The 22,894-nt window shown below is 41.9% G+C and overlaps 1 protein-coding gene across 1 annotated transcript in view; it reads left to right on the top strand.

Annotated features, from left to right (window-relative positions):
- The window catches only part of LOC113078193 (nectin-2-like), a 34,597-nt gene that overhangs the window by 4,236 nt on the left and 7,467 nt on the right, over positions 1-22,894 (top strand). The window contains exons 2-6 of the mRNA XM_026250502.1: positions 14,736-14,845; positions 15,021-15,273; positions 16,252-16,548; positions 16,836-16,953; positions 20,826-20,974. Coding sequence (XP_026106287.1) covers positions 14,736-14,845; positions 15,021-15,273; positions 16,252-16,548; positions 16,836-16,953; positions 20,826-20,974 — 927 coding nt within the window. The remainder of the gene's footprint in view (positions 1-14,735; positions 14,846-15,020; positions 15,274-16,251; positions 16,549-16,835; positions 16,954-20,825; positions 20,975-22,894) is intronic.

Below are 22,894 nucleotides of genomic sequence, written 5' to 3'. Positions count from 1 at the left end.
CCAAATGCCATCCAGTTCGTTTTATGATTAACATCATTCACAACCCTGAAGGTTTTTAGGATGCTGTAGCTCCTCTGTCTGGTTTGTTGGCTCCATATTCACTCAGCTCTGGTTAGTCATGAACTTGATAGAAACGGTCTCAATTTATTGGATCATGTCCCACACTGACTTTCATTTTCCATAGAACATAAAAGAAGATATTTAGTAGAATGTCCAAACTGCTCTATTCTGTACAACCAAGGAAGACCAGAAATGGAAATCATGAATGTAAGTTTGTATTCAACAGACTGTCCACAAAAACTGATGATGAGTCGATTCTTTCTTTTTAGTGAATCGTGAACATACAGCGTGACCAGTGAGGTCTGTTTCAAAATGAATGACTCCTATAAACAAGTTCATGTAATGAATGGTTTGAATCATTTTGAAACAATGACCTGTATTATTTCCAGCATCAGCAGAAAATAATTCTAAAAACTTACCAATATCCAGCTCTATTAAAAAAAAAAACAAAAAAAACATTTTCTTTATCGTGGCTTCATTGGTATATGTCCTATCAAATGTAACAAACAGCATCATATAGAAAATGTCCTATATTTGTCCCCATAAGTTGAAATGACATGCCTTTCTAACACATGCAGATGCTTTATCATTTGAGGCAGAAACATCAGATGAAGAAGTGACTGAAAGGCTTCTTTTCTTTTTGCAGAATGAGTGTGTGTGTCCTGAGAGGTTCACAGAGGGAGGGACTAGGTGGTTAAAAGTGGTTTTGATTCCTGAGGATTTTTTAAAAGCACACTTGTGCGGTCATGAATTTAGCATGTCAGTGGTTTCAGGACTCCTCAATGCAAGCGCTCTCGCACACTGGGCACAGCGGAGTGTGGGGAGATGAGGTTGTGTGGAAAGACATGTCTGGCTGGGTACAAGTGCCTCCAAATACCTGCTTTCTCTCTTTTTATTGGTTAGAATGTAGAGCTAAAATGAACCTCAACTGGATTCAGTTTGGCTGTCAAATGTTTTTTTTGCATGCATCAGCTTGAAAGAATTATTCTGAAAGTGATTCCAATGATATTTTTCCTGTGTTGTTGACCTTACAGCTGAAGTGTTTATATAGATAGAACCATTTTTAAAACTATACTTGTAGTTATCATCTGAGGTATGAACGGGTCTTTAGTCATTAATTGTGTCATTATGCTACACGTTACGCTCCACAGGAGGGAAAATTAAAACCGCTGTCTGCGACGAAGCATATGATCTTCAGTAGCCCGGGCACCATTCACACATCACGTAGAAGACCATCTTCCTTCTGATTAGCCTCAGTTTCTCTCCCTCACTGCTTTATGAAGTGACTGTGATATAATTTCGAAGATTGTCCTTCCTCTCCTCCTCCCTCTTTTCTCACTGTCCTCAACGTGCCCATCTTGAGTCAGCTAGCCAGAAGCAGACAAGGCAGTGAGGCTTTGCTCTATTGATCCTGTATCGATCAGCAAGGCCAGCGATGCCCTTGCGAGTCGACAAGGCTTATTGAAGACATTAAGCCTCTGCCCTGTTGGACTGACATTGCTCTGAAATGTATAGTCTCTTATTTCCAGAGGATGTCTGATCTGTTGACTTATCATCTTGTTTTTATCATTTACTTGTCGCTTTTTTTCTTTTTCCTTTTCCCCACTCTTTATCCCTGCCTTAGCGCTGGCGTAAGTTCCTGTTTGCCCTTGTCTATCATTGTCTTTTCCTCTTCTTCTCTTCCTGAGTGCCTTGCACCTGGTCCGCAGAAAGTTGTGCCAGTCCACGACGTGATGGAAGCAGGACTGGATCTGAGCCAGACAGAAATGGCCTTGTTTTTTTGTGCAGCCTCATTCCAGACCAGATACAGTAACTACGGCACAGTCACAGCGAGCTGAATCATCTTGTTCCTGTAAGAGTGAGCAGCAGAACGCTCCTCGGAGAACGCTAATGTCATTAGCATGCCCAATGTTGCGAGCTGGCAAAGAAAAACAGCAGTGACCTTTAAGATAATTTTGCCTCCTGTGAGTTCTGTTGGGTACATATGCTAAATGCTAGTGTATGTTCTCTGTAGTATTTTATAAGGTCAGTTTATTTGAAGAAATACTGTAAAATAACCAAGAACAAGTGCGTGAATCACCTAAATTAAAATCTCCTGAGATTGTTCCCAAAGAAAACTGAGGCTTTTTTTTTTTTAACATCACGAACCAGTTATATTTTGAAAATATCCTACACATACATTTGGACTTTGGCTGTTTGCTTTGTAAAACCAGGACAGTTGATTCATCTTCAGGTCAGAGTAAGTTTTTGGGCGGCTGTGTCTCTGCCATGTTTGCGGTTATTATTATGATGGGAGAGCCCAGGAATGATTCTCTTCCTGATTTACCTTTCATGTAAAATCATTCTTTCAAACGCAACCAGTCTATTTCCCTTTACTATTTGGATGCAGTCATGCCTCGTTCTTTTCTTCCTTCTGCCATTTCCCTTCTCTAAAGGGATGTCCATTTTTTTGCTCTCAATCACACCATTTCCTTTAAAATTGGGTCTGACCTCTCTTTCTTTCCCCAGTAGTCCCTCTTTCTTTTCTTATCACATTACGTGGTTCATGAAGGATAAGTCAGTGAAAATAATGTGGTGGGCTCAGTTAAAGGTCAAAATACTTGCAAGAATCAGTGAGAGAATTCAGCTACGCCTGTGACATAAACAGTATATTTGGAGAAGATGACACATTTGCTACATTTCAAGCTGAATATGGTACTGGAAAAAAAAAAAAGAAGATATTTCCCGTTTGCATTTGGAGCGCTGTTGAGCGGATTCTTGAGCCGCTCTGATTGACCATTGTGCTCAACACGTGCTCAACTGTCTATCAGAGTGTATCTGTGTAAGCACTCGGTGAAGAGTATGAAGCGATGATCATTGTAGCCAATCACAAATCACAATGCTGGATCGTCACATTTTCAACATTTCATTAAAAAAAAAATGTTTGTATTGAATTCCTCTCTAAATGACATATAATTATTCAGTAACACAGTACCTGTCTGTCGCAGCTCAGTTGGTCAGTGATGAGTAAAGGGAACATGAAATGGTGACCATGCAGAAACAGAGGGGCCATTGTGTCTGTCCCCTATCTCTTTTAGAATCACACTGCTTTTCAAACAAATGTGTGTGTGTGTGTGTGTGTGTGTGTGTGTGTGTGAGAGAGAGAGAGCGAAAGAAAGCTGCTCATTGTTCTCTCAGCTGTATACATTAATACAGGTAAGTGATATGGCAGCGTCGGAGGATCCACCCTTTTCTTCCATTGCTCTCTAGAGGACCGAAAAATGAAGAGAGAAGAAAATGTTCCTTAAACTCAAACTCAAACCCCTCAATGGAAAATGTTCCCCCTCACTCTCCTTTTTTATGGCCCTCTATTCTGCCTGAGAAGCTATGTATGATGGGGAATAAAATCGCTGTCGCAGTGGGCGAATTCAAAATAGCGTTTTGGTGCCCTTGAAGGGCAATGTTGGAGGAGAACGCTACCTGTAGGGTCAGTCTAAATTAAAGTTAGCCACTCAATCACTAAGTAAAGCTGAGGAAGAAAAAGGAAGAAAATTAGCTTTTGGTAACAGCCACATGATTAGTTTGAACCTAATTTAGGCACCACCATTGCATGTGTTTATATATATTTTATATATAGTAAAAAAAAAAAATTTTGCACCAAAACTTGTCAATATTTCTATGTGTATTTAAACACACACAAAAAAGGTTGGACTTTGTAAGGTTTTTAGCGTTTCTGAAAGCAGAATGTTACCCTCAGCAGGGCTGCATTTATTTGACCAAAGACAATTTTGTGATTTATGTTTTATTTTAAAATAAACTGTCTGTCTGCCAAACGTAAATGAGATGGCCTACTCCCTTTGGAGTGAATAGGGCATAGTTCTCACTTTCGTATGAAATTTGCCTGATTTCTTTGTATAGTTGTTGTCTATTTGCATGTAGCTTTGCATGCTTAGCATCTGCTACAATATTTTATGTATGAGTAGACTAACATGTTATGTGTGTTGTAAGGTGTTTTTTTTTTAGTTTGTGAGTGATTCTTCAATGCCATAACCGAGCCCTGAGGGCAACATTGGCCTGTGAGAGAATAAAAAATAAAAGAACAGGAAAAAAGCCCCAGGCGGAGTGGTGAGCAAGGCATGTTAAATCAACTAAGTGATTAGCTCGGGAGCATTTTGATTAGGCAGATGCAGCTTAAAAGGGCAGAATTCTCCATTCAGCCTCATCTTCAGCCCTCTGCATACCCCCTTGAAGTCTAACAGAGGAAAGATTTATCTGATATGGATTATTAATAAACTGTAGTGCTGGTGACCACTAAACCCTGTCCCCCAAAGCCTTGTTCATCCCACCCGCTCTTTCCTGAACATCTGTACCTTCCTCTTCCTCTTTCCCTTACGTCTTCCTTCCTTCCTTTACCTAAATATGTGCTGGTATACTGCTCCATCCCGTCTCTCTCTCTGTCAGTCTCTCTGTGTGTGTGGGGGAGGTCTATGGGTCCCAGGTTGTAGTGTCCTAGTTTTTCTCTCATGGTCTACCTCGCTCCCTTCTTGGTGTTTATTTATTGAGATGCAGAAGGAGAGAGGGGTGAATAGATGGGCGGATGGATAAAGAGATGGATGATGGAGAAGGAGAGGTGTCAGGGAATGAGAGAGGAAGATTGACATTTTAACATTCAGTGGAAGTGTGGCTGACAAACAGGCAGCTCTCACATGGAGAGATTGGGCAAATGCGTTTTGAGATTTGGAATGGATTTGTGCAAACAACCTTATTGAGCCACATGGTTATTCTTTTCTCACTTTGTGTGAGAGAAACTATTTGATGTCGTAGCTAATGAGAGCAGATGAAACGAATCTCCTTTCTTTAGCATTCTCCTTTTTTCTGATCTCCCTTCTTGCTTTCTTTGGTCCTTTGCTTTGATGGGAACTCAACCCACATAAATGAAAACCTTTGTATATGGAGGGTCCCTGGCAGTACTTGGAGATTTTCAGTAGTTTCTTACTAGCAGTCAAAGACTATAGGTGCTATTTAAAGTTGATGTGAAATTAAAATTAACTTTATTTTTTGTCTTAATGCACTTTCCTGGTCTTATTGTGAATAATTAATCTGTGCCGGTAAGATAAAAACAACCTCTACCTTTTCCCTCATTAAATATCCCATTTCACTCAGAAATACATCACATTATGGAAGTTAAATGGGGTCTGAACGACAATTCACTGTCAAGTGGCAATGTAATGTAAGAAGCGACAGATCTTTTTTTGCATATTGTTACAGATCCAGATTATCAAAAACTTTTTTTTTTTTTTTTTTATTAGGCCAGGGACTTGTTTCTGTATAGGTTGTTGATTGGATGGAGTCAGATCTGAATTCAAGCTTGCACTTGATTGTAAGAAAGTGCCAGAGTTTCAGGTTAAAATTAGTTACTTTTTTTGTTTACATTAAGTAAATGTGCATGTGTGTAAATCACTTCAGATCAGAGATGCTCTGAATAATGGCTCTTTGAACTAAAGTAAATATTTTGGTTTAGTTCTCAGTGGTTGAGAGATCAATCAAGACGGACTGAAAGCAAAGCAAACAATGTAGCATTTGTTTACTTTAGTGGCCATTATCAGTCAACAAATGCTTGTGAGAGGGAGATTTAAAGGCAGATGTGTGTGTTTGTGTGTACTAGTGTGTTTTTCAACAGGAGACCTCCAGTCTGATTCATCTCCTCCGTTTGATTCATTATTATCTATCAGCCATTTACTCTCAGTGGTGACCTAGAATGAGAGAAACCTACTGCTTGTGTGTGTGTGTGTGTGTGTGTGTGTGTGTGTGTGTGTGTCTCCATCTCCAGTGGTTACCGGAGACGAAATCTCAGAGTGGTGTTGAGGGTGTTAATTCATCTGTTGCCATGGAAATGATGCCCCTCTACACATCTGATGACCTCACAGCCAATTAGATGTGTGTGTGTGTGTGTGTGTGTGTGTGTGTGTGTGTGTGTTTTGATTTGATTAGATTTTCCTAATCTTTATGACTCCCTGAAATACTACTCCACTTGGGCAGCAATTTGTTTGTGTGTGTCCAGTCCAGTTTTTTTTATTTTTTTTTATTGTAGTTGCTTTGTGTAAATTTTAGTTTAATTTTCCTTCAAAATAAATCTAAAAACAGCCCTGTCACTTGAGGTGTGAGGGGCCATTTCTTCAACACACTCCGCTTCAGATGGATGTGTCCTATTTCTCCTCTCTGCTGCGACTGCCATGCCTTGACGGTGTGGCAGGGTCTGATGAGGACATTTGCACACACACTCGCACACTTTCCTTTGGGTTCCTTCATCTTTGAACTCACACAGGCCCTTCTTGTTCAGAGTGTCAGAAGAAGGGAGCTAGAGCGAGAGGAACTTCAGCTGTCTGAGGGAGTGAAAGACTCACTCAAGGGGAATGCAGAGCAGGTTACTCAGTGCCCCCCCCCCCCTCCATATTCCATCTACCGCTCACCCCCACCGTGACCATCCACACACACACACCACCCTGTGTCTGTCTCTCTCCTCCGCAGGGCAGTGTCTGTGAGCTGATGGCCGTGTCTTTGTGCAGATGTGATGGGAAACAGCTGTTGCATTTCTCTGCTCACTCGCTTTTTTTTTTCTCTCTCTCTCCCTCCTCCTGTTCCACCTCTGCTTATTCCTGGAAATAAAAGGGTGATGGGTTTACGACCCATTTTTCAGTACTCCTAGTGTCCGGATCTCCTGTGGCTGATCATTCATAGATAAGCTGAGTTCCTTCTCTGATCTGCTCTGGAATGTGTCAGTCGCTGAGTTTGAGGAGAAGCAGATGATGATAACCTTCTGGTCTCCCAGCATCTTTGTTTATTTGAGTTTTTCCAGGTTTTGTTATAAACCTCTCCTTTAGGGATCTTTCGGCACACCATGTTTGAAGCCAAAGTTTATCCACTTTGAATAGCATTATCTTTTTATGTGTTCATATGCGTGCCAGTTTTTGTGGATCGATTCAGGATCATTAAAGAGAATCATAATTCATTGATGGATTTTATTATTATTATTCTTTTTGGTAACCATCTCCTCTCCTCTTCTTTCTCAGGTGCTAAATGATAGCAGTCTAATATTTTCTCAGTTCTCTCTTATCTAGTTATTTGTGTTAAATTAAAACCCTCTTGTTCTTTTCTTATCGGTCTCATTACTTCTCATACTACTCTCATCTTGTTTCTTCTGTCCCGTGTTTAAGTGATAACAGCTTCATTCTCTTCTCCTCTTTTTTCTCTTCTCTACTTTCTCAGGTGTTAAAGTTCTAACGGTCTTTTTCTCTCCTCTCACCTGCAGATCCTGTCGTTTCCAGCAGGTAATTAGTTAGACACCGCTGCTGGAGTGTGTGAGGGCATTTGTGTGCGCCTGTGAGCATTTGTAATTAGCCGCGTCTCTGATGTGCGAGTGTGTACGTGTGATGTTTAGAAAATCCAGGATGATCCTTTCCTAATCAAAAGTGGTGGCAAATCTCTGCCGCCTCAGCCTAATCTCCATCACATCCTTTAAAAGGAGACGCTGGCAGCCAGCTCATTTAACAGCTTAATACTGCATGTGTGTGTTTCCTTTAGCCCCTCTCGTACGTGTCATGTTTAGCTCTTTGATGATCTGCGTAATGTATATTGTACCTCTGTTAGTTTCTCACAGGAGTCAACAACGATGCATTTATTCATGTAATCAGCTCCCTGTTCTTTCCTTCTATTTCACCCCCCTCTCCCTTCTCTCTTTCTGTCACCCTCTTTGAAGTTCAGTATAATTATAGGGAGCTAGTTTAATTAATGGGGGTGTTGGATCTTGTGTGTGTGCTATCAGCAGATGTGTGATTGATTGATTTCCTCTTGTATTGTTCGACTTTGACTCAACATGTGCTGATAAAGGCAGAGGATTCACGTTTAAGCCTCTCTGTGCCAGTGTTATCAAGAGAAACATTATCGACATTTTTGAAACGTGAAATCATTTCTGTTGGTCATTGTGATGGAGCAGATGTTAAACCCGACCTCATCCCCTCTGTCTGTCTACACACCATGTAAGTGTGTGTGTGTCCGTCTCTCTGAGGCTCACCGGGAAAAAAAAGTATAGATTTGCGATCCAGATATTTCCGTCTCTGCATTCTTCTGCTGTGAATCAGCGAGATTTATCTGTGATTGTGATGCTTTATAACCAAATTAGATTTATAGTTTACTGCACACACCCCAACCAGAGAGGCAGAACCTTTAAAAGTAACTTTTATTCCTTGTTGTGAGCTCTGTATTGACCAAAGTGATGTAATCTAAACCTAGTTTCAATGCTGCTACACCCAAGTAGTGAAGCGCTTGGTAAATGTGTTCAGTGAAGCATGTCTGAGCTTAGTAAATGCGGTGCTGTCTATCCTCACACACGGCTCACCCTACCTGCCCCCTCATTCTCCTCAGACGGGCTGTTTTGTGTCTGTGTGCTTTGCTAGGCCATTTAGCTCCTTTGAGCTGAGTGTTTACTGACTCTCTGTGTGTTTACAGATGCTGTAATGAATGTATGTTCAGAAAGCGTGCTGTGAATGCATCTGAGGGGGTCTGTGGACTCTGATCCGAGCTCTAAACAGTCCTGGCTTACACTTAATAATACTTGAATTTATTGCATTTACAAACATAAAATTATAATGTTTGACACACTACTTGTTAACAAGTGACAAACAGGAAAAGCAAAACACTGACTTTTTATCTCATGTTCAATTAGAATAAAATGCAATTAGGTGTGTGTGTCTCCGTGTGTGTGAGTGCTCTTGTTTTTGTGACATATCAGGACACAACTTTGTGTTATGACATGTGTATGACACAGGTATTACAAGGAGAGGGTGACTTATGAGGACATAACCCATGTCCCAATTTTTCAAAACGCTTATAAATCATAAAGAATGAGTTTTTTTGAGAAAATAAAAATGCACAGTTTCCTGTTAGGGTTCGGTTGTGTGTGTGTGTGTGTGTGTGTGTGTGTACATACACACACCTGGCAGGTCGTTGACCAGCTCTTCAGAGGATTGTTTAGGTAAATGCGAGCCTGCTGTGAGCTTGTATTGTACCCGATTGAAGCTTAGTGTAATGAGATTGATTGGCTGCGGTCTCTTAGCTATGGCTGAAGATTGTGCTATCTCTTTACTTTTACCCAGAAGCGACTACCCGAATGGGTTCCCTCCTTCTGGAAAATACAGGAATCCAATTACACACCACACACAGAAGCCCCTTTCACACTGCCATTCCGGCAAATACAGGGGTAAAGTGTTCCTGCAATTGTTCCCTGGTCGCTAGATTTGGCACATTCACACTGCCAGTGATGACCCGGTATATGTGCGTGCTTTCACACACAACCCTTGAAGATCCCGTAACGACACGTGACATCAGCGCGTGACGTGTAATGTGCGAGTCGACAACGCTTGGCACGTTATACTTTAACTGAAGCAAGCAAACGATCTCTGAGTCAGCGCGGAAAGTGAGGAACTAACTGATCTCTGCTTCATTACAGTTTGCACATATGTTTTCGTCGCGAATGTTGATCTTCCTTCAAAACAGCCGGTAAAAGAGTCGCGCGATAACGCGTGTCATCACTTCGATACGGAATTAGATCTGGCTTTTGTTCACACAGCGCTCGTTCCGGATCGATTACCGCAATGTTACTATGTCCCCGACCCGGGTTCGATTCGGTAATCAATTCCGGGACGTGGTTGCTTTCACACAGAAGGCGACCAGGCAATGTTACGGGAATATTGCGGGTCCGACGTGCAGTGTGAAAGGGGCTAGAGTGAGTGTGTTTGTATGTGTGCAGGGGAACAGAAGTAAAGAGGAACCAAAAGTGTTTAATTATCGAATTGTTAAAGGACTGGTCACGTGATCCTCTACATATCGCTTATGTTCGGATTATGTACATGACATTAAAATTGAGCACTGAAAGAAGGACTTTCTTTGTGTTTAAGATATTTATGATTTCTAGATGCAAAACAACTACTTTGAATGTGGTTTGGGCTCAGAGCAAATGTGCTTTGTATGCTCACCTGGTTTTTAATATCAGTACTACCATATTAGAAATAAAGTGTTTCAAATGTAGTTAAAATTCTCTTCTGGGACATTTTCTGATGTTTAATCTCCACAAGAATAGCAAAACCTGTTTTTCCAGACACACGTTTCTAGATTAGTCCTTCGATTAGCTCTCTAAACATTCATTGTGGTCTGTGTGTCAAGTATGTTTGGTTTTCGTTTTTCTCTAATCTTAAGGATTTTTTTGTGAGCACCAACAAACAGTAATCATTCGTCTCCTAATCTGATTGGTCACCTCTGGCCAGTAACATTCAAGATACGCTGATGATTGATGGCTGTTGCAAGCCCAGAATACATGCAGGTGAAGGCTCGACGTGTCCAGCAAAACGAGAAACGACTGTAGCGATGCACCAACTGTCACGGCCTAATCGAAAATGAGAAGCCCATGGTTTATTTGAGTGAAACACTTCTCTTTCAGTCCTTGCAAAAAGCATCTTGTTGTTATTCTTGTCTCTCTCGCTTGATCGTAAGTGGCAGATGAATAATTTAGCCTGTAGGATGGAAGTCCCTTGCCTTGGTTATGTGTCATTCCTCTCAATCTGTGTGTGTGTGTGTGTGTGTGTGTGTTGCACGCATTTGTACAAAGAGGCAAATACTTGATTTGTGCTTCATTTCAAGCTGCACATGGCCCTCATTCTTTCTCTCAGGCCTCATTAGCTCATAATTGTGTGTGTGGTGAAAGTGAATGGGGCTGTGTGACAACTGCCCTTTTTCCTGTGTGTGTGTTTGGTGTCATAACCACACATGCTTTATACAGAGATATCTGGTCAAAATTCTAACACACTATTGAAATGTTTTAATGGTGGTAGTGCGATCTGAAGGGCATCTGCTCCAGATGGATCTGGATGCTGGTAACCAAACAGGTTGCCATTGGCTTCTATTGTATGGACAAAAAACATTAAATATAAATATAGAACCGGTTTGGTTATCAACATTTCATCAGATTACCTTTTTTGTGTCATACATTCATGGGTTTGGAACAACATGATGGTGAATAAATAATGACAGAAACCTATTGCACTTACTCGAAACAAGCAGCTTGACTTGCTTACTTTTTTTGTAAAACTTTTTAATCGAATGGCTTCTCTGCTCCTGCGGCCTCATGGGATAGAAAAGTGTCCACTGGTTGAATCTTCACAATCTCAGCCGATGCAGTAGGTCTTCTGGGGATTGTTTACCTTCTGTTTCACGAATACTGAGTATTAGGACCTCTGAGATCGGTCATTTGACATACTGCAGTTTGCATACTGCATTTGTTTTACTTCCTTAAAAAAAGATGCATTTACCAAAGAAGAAACCTGTTAAAATATTATGCAGTGTACACTGCTGCTCAAAAGTTTGGATTTGTTAAGGTTTTATTTAATGTTTTTAATTAAATAATGCTCACCAAGGCTGTATTTATTTGTTTAAAAATATTTTTGTTTAAAAATACAGTAAATCAGTTATATTGAAATAAATTATAAAAAAAAAAAATTATAGCAATAGTACATATTTTTATGTTTGTTTCAAAGAAAAAGTTGATTTGGAAAGTTAAAGTTCTTACTGTGTTTCCTTGCTGAATAAAAGTGTAAATTCCAAAAAACACACACAATTTTTTTTATCTTGTTTTAGTGTTTTTCAGTATATGGGAAGCCATGGTTGGAATTCAAACTGTATCTTTGTGTCATGTTTCATGTCTCTCATTTCTCTATCAATAAAGTGTCAAAAGTCCCAAAAAACAGAAGGTACAGTTTCACACTTTGAGACATCTGCGTATGCACATTAATGTTTACTGTACGCGCAAACACACGCACGGCTGCGTTCCCCACAGACCCCCTCCAGCTGTTCATCTCCATCTGTTCCCAGCCCTCAGTCTTCATCCTCTCTCTGCTCACATCAGCTGTGTCATGAATGATTCGCATTCACTCACTGGACATCTCCATTTTCCTGCTTACCACACAGTTACTCTGATTATGTGTGAGTATGAGTGATAATGAGCTCTGCGGATAGAACCTGTATGCTCCGTCATCTGTCCTTGTGATATAAAATGAAGGTCTACTCACACACACACACACATACATACTCAATTGGTAGTCACAGCACGTTGTCTCCCATCTAAACTCTCATTTTGGGTGCTCATCTGTCACCGTCTGCACTGGACTGAACCGTTTTCTCCCAGAATGAAAAGATGAGGAGCAGATTTAAGGCAGCAGTCTTCCCTGTGTGTGTGTGTGTGTGTGTGAGACATGATGATGGGTGACAGGCCTCTGAATGGTGGTGTGTGATTTACATAAACGGCCTCTGAGTGTGTGTGTGTGTGTGTGTGTGTGTGTGTGTGTGTGGCATGTCACCTGCAGGCAGCAAGCACACAGAAACACTCTTGACACACAGCCTCTGTCTCTCATTCGGTTTTCAATGCTGCTTTGGATCTTTTGTCATTTTTAGTTTTATACTAATGGAAACGAAGTTGACGTATAGATGAACAGCCTTTTTAATTGGTAGCTATATTTCTTTCTTTTTTTCTTATTCTTGTAACTTTTCCTCTGATCCTAGTTCAGACGATTGAAAATGTTTCAGTGGACAAAACAAAACTCTCAGATGTGAAAAACTAGAGGTGACCGAGGACCTTTAAGATCACCTGTGCTGTATATATACTGTACAATAGAAGGGACTGTAGGTGTATCCCTTTACAGCCTTTTTCATTTGCGAGAAATATACCATCTGCACTGACTGAGGTAGAATGTATCTCTCAAGTGCTTTCAGTTTATTACATCTCTCGATCTTCTACCCCCTTCCCTCCTCTCCATTTCCACACCGTGCTGCTGTATGTTGAGGTGAGAAGTGAATGTGTTTAGCGTCCTGATGGACTGCTGACCCCCTCTACACATCAGTGTAATGACCTATCCTCACTTTCCATCCAGAGAGAGACCGAGAGAGGGAGATTTTCAATAACAGGGCTCAGCGGTGCTAAAAGCAGGCTCAGAAGTAATCGCTTCGATGGAGACACACACACACACACACACACACAGAGGCGCACCCTCGTCTCAGATTGAGCACCTGCAAGAGCTCGAAAGAGACGTAGTGGGGTCCAAAAGACAGATGCGAAGGCAAATGCTTTCATTTTTCTAATTAAATTTATGGTTTTATTAATACAAATGTATTACTTCTACAAATTATATTATCAGCATCACAATTTAGGAGAAAAGTTTAAATGAAAATGAACTTGAATTTGAGAGGGTTTAGTTTGCACTTCCACACCTGCTGTATTTTACTGACGGCATCACCGAAGCTCCACAAATTTGTATAAAATCCTGATGGTCAGGTTCTCCTGCATGATTCATCCAGAGAGCATGTTGAGTTTCAACAGAAGAAGACAAAAGAGTCACATTATTAATGTGATTCCTAAACTAAAAATGTGGAATCCCATATTTACAATGTGGACTTCTGGACACCTCTGTCTGTTCCTGATAAAACTAATAAGGAAGCAAACGAGAGTTCCCATAAAACATGTTTACTTTTTCAAGTGCTTTCTTTTTCTTTTCCACTGAATTTCACAGTTTTGATGAGGCAGTGTTTTCTCATTTGTGAGTTTCGGTCTTTTCAGCTGGTTAGCAGACCAACCGGTTTAACTAGTTTTATACCTGCATACTGTACACTCTCAGGATAAGACTGCCATTTGGACGGTACATAGTAGTATCTAAAGTGAAAATATTACTATCTGAAGTGTTCATATTAATATGATTTAAAAGGGTACCAGCTTTTGACAGGATTGTTCATGCCTCATCTCACTTTTGGTCGCATTAGCGAAATTTTGCATGCTAAAATGGGCCATTGTTTATTGTCAATAGTGTACACATTGAAGACTTCACATTGAAGTCCCTTTCAAACCAGTCAGCTTTCTGTTAGTCAGCACGGTGGATTCACAGTCAGCTCGATGTGAAATCTGCGCAAATGTCACACAAAATCCTGATTGCACAGATTCTTATTGAAATGAATGTATTTTGACAACAAAAGTTAAGTGAAAAAAAGAAAAAGGTAAATGTGACCGTACATTTATGCATTAGATTTGCCACTTTTAGAAGGCCACAGTAGAGCGAGAGAGGACAGGAAATGATGGGGAAGAATGGAATCAGAAACTGCTGAGTCAGTTGTAAGTCCGCATGAGCACTCTGAGATATATACAGTGCTCCCATGACACTAAACTGTGTTTTGTGTGAAATTTTCATTTCTTTACCACTTTATACCCCACACTGATGTGCGCACACACATAACACACTCACATACTCGTTGAATGGGTTCTGTCAGGGTTGTGGTGGATGATGAATGCTTCCTGCAGAGAGCGAGCTGAATGTTTTTTTTTCTTTTTCTTAGATATTTTCACATACGCTTGCACGCACACACATTCACATCTAAATTCGCACCCTCTCACACCCCGGCTGGGATCAGAAACATTGGCCTACTTGCTGTTTTGTTGTTACCTCATTTATCATTTATTTCGCTTTCCCTGAACTCCTAGACTATACTTGTATGTGCTGAATTTCTCTCTGACGCGTTCAGTGAGGTGGTCGCGGGTCACCTGAATTTAGCCGGACAGAAGTGAAGATTGTTTCCTGTTCTCAGGGCCTTTTCTCTTTTCTTTGCAGGGTCGTTGGCTCAGCACGTGAGGGTGGAGCCTGAAGTCGTGTCATATCCTGGTCAGACAGTGACACTGCGATGCCAGTTTCAGAACCCAGGCGCAACACAGCTCACTCAGGTTTGAATTCACCTGTTTCCTGCCAGTCTAAAGCAGAGCTGTGAAAGCCAATGATTAAGAGTTTGTAGAAAACTTGTTTACAGGGGTTGAAGTAAGAACTTTCTGAAAGCATCTGATGTGCTGTAAGCATCAGTTGGTCGTCATCTGAATTGTTTTTGTTTCTGTTGGCCTGCAGGTGTCATGGATCTTTGAACCGACTAATGGAGATCGAACCAACATTGCAGTATTCCATCCAAGTTTTGGAGCAAATTACCCAACAATTTCCCCTGTATCGGGACGTGTCAGTTTTGTAACAGATCCGCCCTCTTTGGAGAACCCATCCATTAAGATCAGAGAAGTGAAGATGACCGATGAGGGCCGATATATCTGTGAATATGCCACCTACCCTTCTGGCAACGAACAGGGCGTCACTTCGCTGATCATGCTGGGTGAGTATGTGTTTGTGTGGGCAGGAGGAAAAGAAACGTCAACAACTGCAATGACTAATAAAAAAAATCATAAATTTCATTGATTTTATAAAATGTATATGTATTTACATGTATAGCTTTATTAAAATGTTTGGTGTGCATTCATCAGATTAGAAATATATCGTTAATATTATTTAGTTTGCATATTGTTTGAAGATATTTTTCTTCAGTAAAATAGCGGGAAATTGAGTCCCCCCCCATAAAATACAAGGGAAAATAGATTTTGTTAATCCAGTTGATCCAAAAAACAAAAACTAGGAGCAATCACGAGCATAAGGCATTTTTTTTTTATCTGATTATTTGCTGTACTAATTGATAGACAGCATTATTTTAAATAAATAAAAAACTGGGGGAAATGTGTTTTTAAGAACAAATAATAAAATTTTTATAAAAAAAAAAAATTGTCAATTTTTTTGGGTGGGGGAGAGGACTGTAACGACAAGTGACAGCTTGAATCGATTATCAAAATATTTGTCGGTTGCAGCCTTGGTCTGTTTCATGGAGTATGTGTGTGTACGCATACTCACTCTCCTGTCCGTGTCTGTTTGTGGGCTTAAAGGGGATTTATAAATGGTATTGTCAGATCAATTGTGCTGCTGTTAATGTGTGTGAAATGTGGCAGTAACCTTGGCCGGTCTCTCGCTCTCTTGCCCCCTCCTCTCCTCTCTCTCCCTGCTATTGATCTGCCTGCTTATCATGCTGAGAGCTCGTCACTTCCCTGTCGTTCCCCGTCTCCCCTGCTTTTCTCTTTTCCCTCTCTTTGATGTCTTTCTCAGAGTGAAACGTGAGTACAATGTTAGCGCTGTGCTAGCGTGTGGCAGAACAAGCAGAGCTGTGATCTTCCCGTCTCCACTTCCTCCCCTCCTCCTCTCATCTTCCCCTTATCCTCCTTCACATTATAGCATCAAATAAAGGTCATACTCTCTCTCTTTCCCACAGCTAAACCGAAGAACTTAGCTACAAAAGTCACAGTTCCCGCCGGCAAAACCCCAGTCATCGTGGCGCGCTGTGAATCATCCAATGGCCGTCCGGCAGCGACTATTTCTTGGTCCACAGCGCTTAACGGAAATGTGACGACGCCGATTGAGACGAAAAATCCTGATAATACGATCACCGTCCAGAGTGTCTACATGCTGGCTCCACAGCCGTCGGATAATGGCAAAGACATCAGCTGCGTGGTGTCACACCGTACCATGACCCAACCGGAGACCTTCCCCATGAAACTTGTTGTTGAATGTAAGATTTCAGCCAGACCATGAAATACTCCAGATACCACTGATCCAAAGGCTGTTACGCTAAGCATTCCCTGTTGCTATAGCTTAGAATCGCTTTAGTGAGTCATGTCTCTATTGGTCCAGGCCAGTAATGTGTCTACACAATATGCCAGACATTAGTAACGGCCGTCAAGCAAATTACCCTGAGGCTTTACAGTGCTGCTTGGACCAGAAACACAAGCTAGGCTAAACTCATTCTAAAAGGCTAGTAATTTGATCCTTCGATTTACTCTTTTTTTTCTCTGTCAGATCCTCCCCGGGTGCAGATCGTAGGGTATGACAACAACTGGTACAGGGGTCGGACCAGTGCATTTTTGACCTGTCAGGCAGATGGAAACCCCAGCCCCACCACTGTCACCTGGAAAACGTGAGCATTTCTTCTCGCTTTCAGTTTTGAATAGTCTCACCCTTAAGCGAGGTTCACACTCTAGATTTGTTTGCAGCATTTTACTGTCTTTCAAAGATTTTAAAAGACTTTTAATGGAGCAAAATGTCCAGTCTTTGATTGTTTCATGCAGGGTTATCCAATCCTTCTGCGTGAGGCCCCCTTTTTTGCATAGTTTAGCTCCAGAACAACCGCTTACAAGTTTTTAGTGTTCCTGAAGAGCTTTATAAACTGGTTCAGGTGTGTTCACCATTGTCCAAACCTGCTCCCAAAGAGCTGCCTTCCAGTCAAGTTTAGCTCAAATCCTAATGAAACACATCTGAACCAGCTAATCCTAGTCTTCAGGATTACTAGAAGCTTCCAGGCAAGTGTGTTGGGGCAGACTGAAGTTAAACTGCAAAACATTGGCCCGCTAGCAGCAGGATTGGACACCTCTGGCCTATGCACAGAACCTTGTTTTCCAACAAAGTTTTATCCGTGTCAAAAGTTGTACAAAACTGTCATGCAGTTTGAGGGCTCTTATGAAATTCAACTGGAAGACTGGGACCAAAGTCTTGGCTTGGCCCATTTGAGATCATCTTGTACAGTCTGACAAACAACAAATGCAAAACACAAAAAATTGCACAGCGTGCACCTGACTTAAGATAATGCCCACACACACCATCTATTCCATTCATGAACCCTCTGATGCATACTGCACACATCTGGCACCCTCTATTCTGATTGGCTGGCTTTGACACAAGTTCTGGGAGACACGCAGAGATGTATAAAGTACTAGAGAACCATACTTGAGTAAAAGTACAAGTGCTCTATCAAAAAAGTGACTTGAGTAGAAGTAGAAGTGCTCTTTAAGCACCACACTTAAGTAGAAGTACTAAAGTATTCAACATTTTTTGTACTTAAGTATTGCAAGTAGTCTATTTTAAAATTTACTACTCAAGTACTGAAAGTAAAAGTAGAAGTATTGTGTTATGTAGCTATTAAAGAAAGTAGTCAAAAGTTTGAACATATTGTTTTTACTATTTCAAATGATTAACCTAAAGGACAATCACAATTCCTTTGACTGTAACTTCTTGTAAACAAAAAAGGGTTACTAGGGTTAGTTAGCCTAATTTGCAAAATGATGTCATTAATAACTTACCCTCATGTTGTTTCAAACCCCTAAGACATCAGAGGGTCATTTAGAATTTTTTGAAGCATTGAAAATACATTTTGGTCCAAAAATAGCAAAAACTACGACTTTATTCAGCATTGTCTTCTCTTCCTTGTCTGTTGTAAGACAGTTAAAAACAAAGCAGTTTGTGATATCTGGTTCGCGAACGAATCATTCGATGTAAACCGGATCTTTTTGAAACAGTCCACCAAATCGAACTGAATCGTTTTAAACAGTTCGCGTCTCCAATGCGCATTAATCCACAGATGAATTAAGCTGTTAACTTGTTTAATGTGTCTGACACTCCCTCTGAGTTAAAACAAACCAATATCCCGGACTGAGTAATTCATTGACTCAAACAGTACACTGACCAGAGATGTATAGTAACGAAGTAGAACTACTTCACTACTGTACTTAAGTACTAAAAGGTGGTATCTGTACTTTACTACAGTATTATTTTTTTCTCCTACTTCCACTTTTACTTCAGTACATATTTTCGCTGAGTTTAATACTTTTACTCCGATATTTTTTTTTATGTGCTGCATCGTTACTCGTTACAATTATAAAAATGTTAAGAATCATTCCATTACAAACCACTGCCAGAACTGTAGATGGCATGGCAGGTTTGATGAAGCTGGCACATCATTGAGCGAATCAAGCGATTAAGAAGACTGCACGTGCTGACTGAACTGCTGTGAAGAGAGAAATGAACACCGAGCCGAGCCAGATAATGACTCGTTCACGAGTCAAGAACCGGTTGCATCGGTTTTCGGATCACCGGTAGTTCTTTCTGACAGTTCGATTCAATAAACCGGTTGAAGAAAACAGTTCACCGATTCTTTTGCGCTCGAAGCAATGGCGTCATTGCCGTTGACTGCACCTGGGCTCATAACATTAACACAGAATCAGTTCAGAATCAATCACCAAAAGAATCAGTTCGTTTCAGACGCTCTGTGTGTCGGTTTGCTTCACGCTAAATCACACATGCGCAGTATCATCAGCTCATCAGTTCACGAATCGGACGCGTCTGACAGAAACGGTTCTTGACTCGTGAACGAGTCATTATCTGGCTCGGCTCGGTGTTCATCTTCAGTTCTCTCTTCACAGCAGTTCAGTCAGTTTGAGTCAATGAATTACTCCGGGGTATTGGTTTTTTTTTTTTAACTCAGGGAGTGTCAGACACATTAAACAAGTTAACAGCTTAATTCATCTTAACTGTCTTACAACAGACACGGAAGAGAAGACAATGCTGAATGAAGTCATAGTTTTTGCTATTTTTGGACCAAAATGTATTTTGGATGCTTCAAAAAATTCTAAATGACCCTCTGATGTCTTACGGGTTTGAAACAACATGATGGTAAGTTATTAATGACATAATTTTGCAAATTGGGCTAACTAACCCTAGTAACTGTTTTTTGTTTACAAGAAGTTACAGTCAAAGGAATTGTGATTGTCCTTTAGGTTAATCATTTGAAATAGTAAAAACAATATGTTCAAACTTTTGACTACTTTCTTTAATAGCTACATAACACAATACTTCTACTTTTACTTTCAGTACTTGAGTAGTAAATTTTAAAATGGACTACTTGCAATACTTAAGTACAAAAAATGTTGAATACTTTAGTACTTCTACTTAAGTGTGGTGCTTAAAGAGCACTTCAACTTCTACTCAAGTCACTTTTTTGATAGAGCAGTTGTACTTTTACTCAAGTATGGGTCTCTAGTACTTTATACATCTCTGACACTGACTGAACTGATGTGAAGAGAGAACTGAAGATGAACACCGAGCCGAGCCAGATAATGACTCGTTCACGAGTCAAGAACCGTTTCTGTCAGACGCGTCCGATTCGTGAACTGATGAGCTGATGATACTGCGCATGTGTGATTTAGCATGAAGCAAACCGACACACAGAGCGTCTGAAACCGAACTGATTCTTTTGGTGATTGATTCTGAACTGATTCTGTGTTAATGTTATGAGCCCAGGTGCAGTCAACGCCAATGACGCCATTGCATCGAGCGCAAAAGAATCGTTGAACTGTTTTCTTCAACTGGTTTATTGAATCGAACTATCAGAAAGAACTAACGTTACTGGTCATCCGAAAACCGATGCAACCGGTTCTTGACTCGTGAACGAGTCATTATCTGGCTCGGCTCGGTGTTCATCTCTCTCTTCACAGCAGTTCAGTCAGCACGCGCAGTCTCGCTTGATTCGCTCAATGATGTGCCAGCTTCATCAAACCTGCCATGCCATCTACAGTTCTGGCAGTGGTTTGTAATGGAATGATTCGTAACATTATTATAATTGTAACGAGTAACGATGCAGCACATAAAAAAATATCGGAGTAAAAGTATTAAACTCAGCGAAAATATGTACTGAAGTAAAAGTGGAAGTAGGAGAAAAAAATGATACTCTAGTAAAGTACAGATACCGCCTTTTAGTACTTAAGTACAGTAGTGAAGTAGTTCTACTTCGTTACTATACATCTCTGGAGACACGTTTGTGCAGTTTTTTCAATGTCAGGATGTTCTTGTGGTACCTACAATTAAAGATAAACTCGCATTTAAAGGCAGTGTAAAAACATAACAAAAGATCAGTCAGGTGACCACTTCTGCCTAAGTGGGCAGTTCTTGGCCAGAATAAGATGTCCACCAGTTCTGTCAGAAACGCTGTGCTAATATTGTCTGGATTTTGTCCCTCAGTTTGTCTGGACTGATGCCTGAAACGGTGCAGGTGCAGGAAAATCGGCTCGCTGTGCAGAAGGTGGATGACACCCTCAACACCACCTTCATCTGTGAGGTCAAAAACCGTTTGGGGTACGGCAGAGATCAGATCTCCGTCTTCGTGAGGGGTGAGTCTGTCTGTATAGTATTTGATTACAGGTTCCTCACACATTTCCACTGGGGTGAGTGTGAGGTGGTGACATGGCAGTAGTTGGAAAAATAAGAGTTCATTTCAGACAAGCAAGGGGTTACAGTTCAGACAGAAGGCAGTTTGTTGGCACTTTTCTCATCTGTATGCGTTTTGTTCGTCACTATTTATTCTCAAGAACTCCCTGCATACACTGTCATCCCTCAGCCTTCAGCTGTTCCTGACTAGTCTGATAGTGTCTGATAGTGAATTTTATTTTAGTCTGGGACTTTCTTGATCTGGAAAAACATGTCTGAATATGACACACAGTTCCCATAATATTCTGATGGATGCTTTCCAAAGAGAGGAGCGTGAGTGTGACTGTGTTTGGGTGAGGTTGAGTGCAGCTGTGTTTGGGTGGTGTTGAACAGTGCCGGTGACAATCAGGGAGGAGGCAGCTGACTCGTCACATTCCCCCTCCCAAGCGACATCCCCGTCCCCAGGGCGCCACCCACACGGGAGTGCTACCATCCTCAACCAGGCTCCAAACGGTCGGAGTGGGCGGGGCTTCCTCTCCGGGCGGTCCTCCCTCTCGCAGCGCACCAGAACAGGGACAGAGAAACCGGGTTTTAGTGACAGCCTCAACCAACCACAGGGTAAAATGACAATGGAAAAGTCACTTACCCCTTGTGTGGCTGGGAGGCTGTCCCCAGTTTTCCTCCGTCCCAGTCTGGGTTCTCACGAACGTTTGCAAGCGAGAGGGGGGTGACGTCACCAGACGTTTCCCAACTGCGCTGTCTAGGCTCCGCCTGCCCGCATTCTCCACCAGCGTCACGGGAGGAGCACAAGACAGACACAGTGGGCGTGGCGTCAGGCCTCGGAGAGGCTTTTATTAACAGAAATCATAAAACAAAGGGAATAAAAGTGGCCAAAAAGGGGGAAAGTGTCCAAAATAACAGGGAATCTGGTGTCCTCGTTGTGCTGCGGGGTTCGTGTGGGTCAGGCAGTGTTCATGGAGGAAGGGTCCAGGTAAGGGGCGGAGTCCGGCGGCCGCACGCGCTCCCCTCCTTGGTCCGGGGCGCGAGGGGCGGCGGCTTCCTCTAGCGGCCGCGTCTCTCTCGTCGGCCGCGGCGCTGGTAGGGGATGGACGGCCCGGCATCCTGGCCCGTCGGCCGTGTATACGGGTGCGGTTCCCATCCGGATCGCGGGTCCGGCAGCTCACGTCTTGGTGGCGCGGGAGTCCCTCAACGCACCCTTCCTGGACCCACGAGGACACCAGTGTGCATGCACGGGGAAGAGACCGGTCTCCTGAGGAGAGGCGCGTTGGGCTTTTAAACAGCGGCGGTAATGAGGCTCCACTTCCTTCAGGTGTGCCCCATCACACGCCGCCAGCCCTGACTCGTCCAGCGCCCCTCCTCTCACACACCCACTCCAGTCGGGAGCCTGGTGAAGGGCGGCGATTTAGGACGGGGTGCCGGTGACAATCAGGGAGGAGGCAGCTGACTCGTCACAATATATATATATATATATATATACACACACACACACACACACACACACACACACACACACACACACACACACACACACACACACACACACATACTGAACCCCTATCTTTAGGTCTTTCATTTCAAGTGAGGGTATCTTAACCCGACATAATATTTTGGACTGTATTATCACTGGTGGGTGTGGGTTGGCTTTGTGACTCCTCGTGTCTGTCCCAGTGTTTCAAGCTATAGCGACCACTACAGTACATTTGATGGGTGTCATGGGATGCAAAATTGTCCTCTCCTTGCTTTTTTGTGGCCCATTCTGATGTCCTGTGACAGGCTGATGGAATAAAATATCCACATGGTTGACTGCGGAGGGATTGAGCTGCTCTAGTGCTGAGCAAGATTAATAACTCTTAGGTAATGTG

This window comes from Carassius auratus, unplaced genomic scaffold, assembly GCF_003368295.1.
Source record: "Carassius auratus strain Wakin unplaced genomic scaffold, ASM336829v1 scaf_tig00024596, whole genome shotgun sequence".
Taxonomy (NCBI): domain Eukaryota; kingdom Metazoa; phylum Chordata; class Actinopteri; order Cypriniformes; family Cyprinidae; genus Carassius; species Carassius auratus.
The sequence above is the reverse complement of the archived record's forward strand: the minus strand, read 5'-3'. Positions and strand labels throughout refer to the sequence as shown.